Source organism: Cenococcum geophilum, assembly GCF_001692895.1.
Source record: "Cenococcum geophilum 1.58 unplaced genomic scaffold K441scaffold_67, whole genome shotgun sequence".
Taxonomy (NCBI): Eukaryota; Fungi; Ascomycota; class Dothideomycetes; order Gloniales; family Gloniaceae; genus Cenococcum; species Cenococcum geophilum.
In genome coordinates, this window is record NW_027137625.1 from 543,427 (window position 1) to 550,619 (window position 7,193).

At 36.0% G+C, this 7,193-nt stretch overlaps 1 protein-coding gene across 1 annotated transcript; it reads left to right on the forward strand.

Annotated features, from left to right (window-relative positions):
* Positions 1 to 4,236: 4,236 nt before the first annotated feature.
* On the forward strand, positions 4,237 to 4,470 carry K441DRAFT_588412 (uncharacterized protein; the record flags this gene model as incomplete). The annotated part of the gene is given in 2 exon segments (XM_067644712.1): positions 4,237 to 4,314; positions 4,333 to 4,470. Coding segments are annotated over 2 exon segments (216 nt in total), but the record flags the coding sequence as incomplete, so codon positions are not given.
* Between the last annotated feature and the right edge of the window lie 2,723 nt (positions 4,471 to 7,193).

The following is a 7,193-nucleotide window of genomic DNA, read 5'->3' on the forward strand; positions in this document are numbered from 1 at the left end:
GTTTCAGGTTTAGAGATTCTTCAAGTAGAGGTGTCTCAGAAGGGAGACAATCCGTACGGGCCGGGGACTGGCACAATAATTGTCAGGGGCAGTTTGATTTCCCTAGAACTAGGCGTCGCCGAGTTTTTATCGGTCGCCACAAATAATACGGAAGGGACAGACCATTTTTGTAGTATGGATGATTGGCTCCCTGACCCTGAATTCGCAGATCGCGAGTGCTTGGTTGGAAAGCCTCTTTTTTTCCTTGCGATTGGATTTTTGGTCAAATTCCCAAATTCTGCACAATCCTCCATTTCTTTGTGCGATGGACTACTTCTTCAGCAGCTCGGTGGGGCACATAATACTTTTAGCAGGCTTGGATTTATTGAAGTCCACTTTGATCGCGGTAATGGATGGGGGATTTGGGAGCAAAACAGTGTTAAACAGAGAGTCCTGTTAGTATGAGATCAAATATTCGTTGCTAGTGCTATCAAGATCTAGCTTTATAGTATTTTCTTGGCTCGCTTTTCTCAGGAGGTCAAGGGTTCTTAGACAGGACATCCCTCATGGTTCTATGGTCGCGGCGGGTGACGTTCTTGTTTGCGAGATAGTATGTGGAGTTTCGGTTTCTTTGTTTAGGCCTCGGTTCGGGCTTATACTAAGATGGTTTCCAGACGTTCTATAGGCCAAGGAGGGCTAGCTTCTAGTTCAAAGCTTAGAAAGTGCTGAGCAAAAGGCTGATTAGAACTATACTAGCTAAGTATAACAGCGAGCACCACTAACGTGTTTAAAATGCTATATACAAGGCCATAACAGGCGTCAATATACTATAAATTAGAGAATCTATAGACTATATTTATCACGGAACCCCACCGCAGGGGCCTCCATAGGAGAGCCCCGTGCTCTCGCGTACACCTCGCGTACAGCTTATGTCAGCTACGCGTAGGTATATCACCTCCTTACGCCCTCAACCCTTACAATCAATCGCGCAACGTCTTGTAGACTCCTCAAATACATACGCTCTATAGCCACTGCCCTCGTTCCGTAACATTACGTTACGCCTTTTTACCACCGACGCTTAGCCTATAACTAATTCTACGTCTTTGTAATACTACAAGCGCTACCAAAAGCAGCGTGTCTATAAATTACCTTACTTTATACTTCTAAGGAACCTATAATAGTAAGACGATATTCCTTACTAGCTACTATATTAAACCCAAAGAACAATCCAATACCTATACTTAACCTACAACGCCAATTAATCCCAGGAGAATTTAATTTATTAGCCCTAACCCCTAAGGAGATAAATACTAATAATATCTTATCTTTTATTAACTATATAACTACGGACAAGCAAATAGAAGGGCTACTACCTATTAAAATCGAAATATGAGACGATAAGACATTTGCAAAAATGGTAGCACAAAACCCTAATAAATACTACTGCCTTCTATAGAACTACTACCTAAAGCTTATATAAGCTAAGATACATACTACTTAAGATCGTAATATTATCTAAAACCTATAAGCTTATAAGGCGCTCGCCAATAATATATATTAANAAACTAAANANNACCTNTANNTATCTAAACGCNACGTNTAATAGTTAAAGAAGAATAAGATTATACTAATTGCTACAGTTACTAAAAAAGAAGGCATAATTAAATACCTATAATCTTAGCTTAACGAGCATATTTATAATAATGCTAGATACCTCTTTACTATATATAACGCTACCTAAGTCTCTACGCCTCCGGCAACTTTACCTACTTAACACTTAATAAAGGGTTAGCGCTAAGCAGCTTTATCTAATAGAAACCCCTACCAAAGCAGCAATAATAAAAGCCATAATAATTAGACCTAAACTGCTACTATAAAATCTAATATACGCTACCCTAATCCCCTAGTCTTTTAAGAAAACCGTAAAAAAATACAGCTACTAGAAGATACAAATCCGTAAAAAACTAACTTAGAGCGCCTACCTTTTTCCTATAGAAGACACTAAGATTAGCTATATTATCGGGCGAATAAAGGGTATACTATTTAATAGACTAGTAGCCCCTAAAAGTAGCAGTCTTATTAAAAAGTCCTTAATAATCTTAACTTAATATACCGCGACTATAACCTACTAGCCACCAACTGAGCTAAACTACGTGCCCTAAAGATAAGCCCTACCGAATTATTTAATAAGTTCTATATTAAATTATAGGAATACACTAAAGCCCTTACTTAAGATAATACTAAAGACTAGGAGGATTTCCTTAAAAAAGTTACTTATTGCCTTAATTACGTAGCCGCTAGCTATAACTACAACAATATTTATAAGATAGTAGCAGCCCTATAAAAGATTAAATAATAACTAAATTAGATTACTACTGCTAACCCTTACTTAAAGACCTCTTTATAGAAGCCCTCCGGGCCTACTAAACCTATATATACTAAGCCACCAACGCCTACTACCTTAAGTACTACTAGAGCTAACATTAACCTCTCTATACTAACCTTTCTGTAAAAACTCCTAGATAGAGAGCGTAAGCTACTCTAGAAATTAGGACGCTGCTATAAATGCCGTTAAAAAGGCTATTATTATAATAACCTAAACTACCTAATAGCTAGGTTTAGTACTTACCGCCTAATACTTAACCTAATGCCCTAAATACTAATTACGTTACTATATACCACTACTATATAAGATAAAGACGTAGTAATAGTAGTAGAATCGGATACGGAAGCAAAAAACACTAAGTCCTTGTTACGGCACTGTTACAGACCCTAGTCAGGGGCTCGGCCGAGAGCCTTGGCGCCATGTATATAGACGTGTCCTTTCCCCGACCTTCTTCCAGACCTCGTCTTGGAATTCTCGTTCACTGGCTACCAATAGATTCTTGTTCTTTTGACTGAGCCTTCACATTCCTAGCCCTAAGTTGCGGGTTAGGACGCCCTAATAATCGAGGGATCTATATATTGGCCTACTTAATAGATAACTTAGTAAAGATAAATAGATAGAAATAGATAGTTTTACCTATAATAGGAACTACTACTATAAAATAATATAAAAGCTATTCTATAATTAACTGCAGAGCTATTAACTAATTTATAGATACCTAACTTATATATACTTATAACCTACCTACCTTACCCCTTATTAAAGCCCACGCCCTATAACTTGCTAATAGTAGTTATACCGCATAGAAGATTACCTATATAGTATAACTCTACTTAGATATAAATGGGCACTAGAAAGAGCTCTAGGCCTATATTATACCACTTACCAACTACCCTATTATTCTTAGAATAAGCTAGCTTAAATAATACAACCCCGCCATTAACTAGGAAAAGAGAAAAGCAACCTTTAACTCTAAATACTATAGAGAAACTTACCTAGGATATAGCCTAGCCGCCTCTATTTACTCACTAGGATATTAACCTAAGAAACCCCTTATTACCCTACCTATAACCAACTACCACTATATAAGTACCGCGGCCTTTTACCGTATAGCACGTAGGAAAGGCTAAACCGTTGCTATAGCCTTTTAATTATAACTATATAAGCTTAATAAAGAATAGGACTATATCCTCTATAGTAATAGAATAGATATAGTCGACCTTTTAAAAGACGACGCCCCTGCGGAACTTTATAAACTTTTACCTTTAGACTTTAAGAAGTTTATAAAACTTAAAAAAGAACTTACTAATAAAGAACCCTATAAGCTCCTACTTAAAAGGTACTATAACTTTATTAATATATACTTATAAAAGGGCGTAAATATACTCCCTCTATATTAACCTAATAACTATACCATTAATATTAAATAAGGAAAAACGCTATTTTATAAGAGACTCTACCTAATATTAAAAGACGAACTTTTAGTTATAAGAAAGTATATTAACGAGCACCTTAATAAAGGGTTTATTTATCCTAGCATATTACTAGCAGCTACCCTTGTCCTTCTCGCTAAAAAGCTAAGAGAAGGTATTTAATTCTATATTAACTATAAAGGACTTAACGCTATTATAATTAAAAACTAATATCTAGTACTGCTTATACGGGAGACCCTTAAGCGGCTTAGCTAAGCTAAAATCTATACTAAGCTTAATATTATCGCCGCCTTTAACTATCTTTAAATATAGGAAGGTAATAAATAGAAAACCGTATTCGCATTACGCTTTAGCCAATTTAAATATACTATTATGCCCTTTAGCGTATATAACGGCCCAAGCACCTTTTAAAGCTATACTAATAACGCCTTATAGGATTACCTTAATAACTTCTACTCCGCGTACCTAGACAACATACTTATTTATAGCAATAACCCTTTTAAGTATACTAAACACGTTTAAAAGGTCCTATAGCGCCTTAGGGACGTAGGACTTTATATTAATTTAAAGAAATATAAATTCTTAGTTATAAAAGTAAAATACCTTAGACTAATTATTACTACTAAGGGTGTTTATATAGACCCTAAGAAGGTACGTATAATTACTAAATAGTAAGCCCCTAACTATATTAAGGACATTTAAGCCTTTCTTAGTTTCGCCAACTTCTATTAAAAATTTATATACAACTTCTTAGGCGTAGTAGCACCACTTATAGCAATAATACAAATAAAGGGCCTTTCTATAAAAGGAAGAAAAACGTACCTATGCTTTACCTAAACGCCTAAATATAAGAAGGCGTTCTAAGACCTTAAAAATATCTTTACTAAAGTACCTATTCTAGCCCACTTTATACCAGGATAATAACTCTATCTTAAAACCAACTCCATAGACCACGTTAACGCAGGCGTTTTTTTCCTAAATAGGTAATAATAGTTTCCTTTACCTAGTCACATTCTACTCGTCTAAGCTTATACTATAAGAGTATAACTATAAGATCTATAATAAAGAACTCCTTATAATTATATAAGCGTTTAAAGAATTCTAACTANAACTNTNNTTAGTANAGCNNNANTANCTAANTAAAGTNNTTANNGACNATNNNAACCTTAAGTACTTTATAACTATAAAGCAGCTAAACTAATACTAAGTATATTAGAACGAGTTCCTCTCTAGTTTTAACTTCAAAATTATATATAGACTAGGAGTATAAGGTACTAAACCTAATAGCCTAATACGCCGCTTATAAGACCTTCCTTAGTTTAAAGATAACCCTTATAATTAGTTCTAATAATAAACAATCCTAAAAGCACGAAATTTAGCCCTAGGTATACTACCTATAATAAAGCTAACTATACCTTAGCTTTATACCATAGAACTAAAGTTACCTCCTAAAATTAACAAGCTTATTACTACGGTATATAACACCTCTATTAACCTATTACTGTATTAACTTATTACCGTAAAGACTGCTAGCGCCTATACGCTACCTACTAACCTCTAAAGCTTAGGCTAGATTAATATAGCAGCCTTAGAAGTAAAAGAGAACAGGCTCTATTATAAAGGTCGCCTATTTATCCCTAACTTAGAAAATTTACAATAGCAACTAATCTAAATAGCCTACGACCTCTAATTAAGCGGCTACCTAAGTAGAGGAGGAACCTATAAGCTTCTTAGCCGATACTACTTCTAGCTAAAAATAATAGACTTAGTTAAATACTTTATAGGCGCCTACTATAGTTATAAGCGCGCTAAGGCCTTTAATATAAAGTACTAAGGACTACTACACCCTCTACTAGTACCTATATGTCACGGGACACCCCCGTAACACCTTGCACACGTCTACCTGTTTCCACCGACTTAGCAATTAGAGACTAACCGCGAAATAGCAATCTAACGGCAATCTAATGGCAATCTAACGGCAATCTACGGCATTCTGCTATATTCTGCCAAGTTCTACTAAATTCTGCCAAGTTCTACCAGGACTATAACCTAAACCCTATTTTACCTATATACGTATTAACCAAGCAACCAAGTTAACAATATATGCCCTTTCTTCCCATTTCCCTACCTTCTTTCCTTATACAACATCTTAACTTTATTACGCAGTTTATATACATAGCTTAATAATACCTACTTCGCTATATATTATTACCGCTTATACTTACTCCGTGACACTACGTTACATTAAAAACTTACACCACCCTCTAAAAATGCAGAACGACCCTAAAGCCCCCGCAACGGCCGACGCTATTATGGCCGCACTCTAAGAACAATTAGTAGGTATATAGAAGTCCTTTACGGACGCCCTTGCACAGCACTAAGCCACTTTAACTTAATAGTAAGCCGAACAAGAAGCACGATAATAATAATTAATTAAAGCACTTTAAGAAGAAGTCCGTATTCTTAAGATGCCTATATTAAGGCCCTAAGACCGAACGCTATCTCCGGAGATAAATACGCGGAATGTAAGCCCCGAATTAGTAGTAGTTACTTACCCTATAGAGCCGACTACCGCACTAAAACAATCTAAGAAATTACTAAACCCCCTAGTATTTACCGGTAAACAATAAGAGCTTTGGTTATTTTTAAGCCGGCTTAAGAATAAGCTAACCGGTAATGCTAACCGCTACCTAACCAAAGCTAACTAACTCTATTACGCCCTAAGTTAACTAGGAGGAGACGCAGCTAACCTTATTAAACCTCTCTAACTAAACTTAGTATAAAGCCTAGTTACACTTCTTAAAGCTATATACGGTAACCCGAACCGCTAAGCTACCGCTTAAAGAAAGATAAACCAAATAACTTAAGAAAAGAAAAGTTTCCTAGTATACTTCTCNGAATTNAACCGCTACGTAAAGGAAANAGGCTNGAATAACTCCNCACTAATTAACAGCCTTATTAANTCCNTAAGCCCTAAACTAAAAACCTCCCTAATAGGCGTAGACCTCCTGGAAACTCTTAACGCCTGCGTAAACGTTATTAATAAATGGTATAACGATATACTACGCCTTACACTAAAGCCCGTTTATTAATATAACACGATAACCCTATAAACGCCTACTAAGTTATCGTCTTAACCTAAGCACCCCAACGCCATAGATATTAACACTAGGACCCTAGGATACGCCCTATTAGGGTCCTCTAAATAAGAACGACGTATTAAGCTAGGCCTCTGCTTTAAATATAGAAGCGGCTCCCACCTCTTAAACTACTGCTCCGTCCCTATGCCCCAAAACGATTTATAAACGGCTAATACTGGCAGCCGTTTACCATATTAATCTTCTAGTTACCGTCCCTAATCTTTATCTAGTTCCAGCCTTACGTCTAGTAAGCAC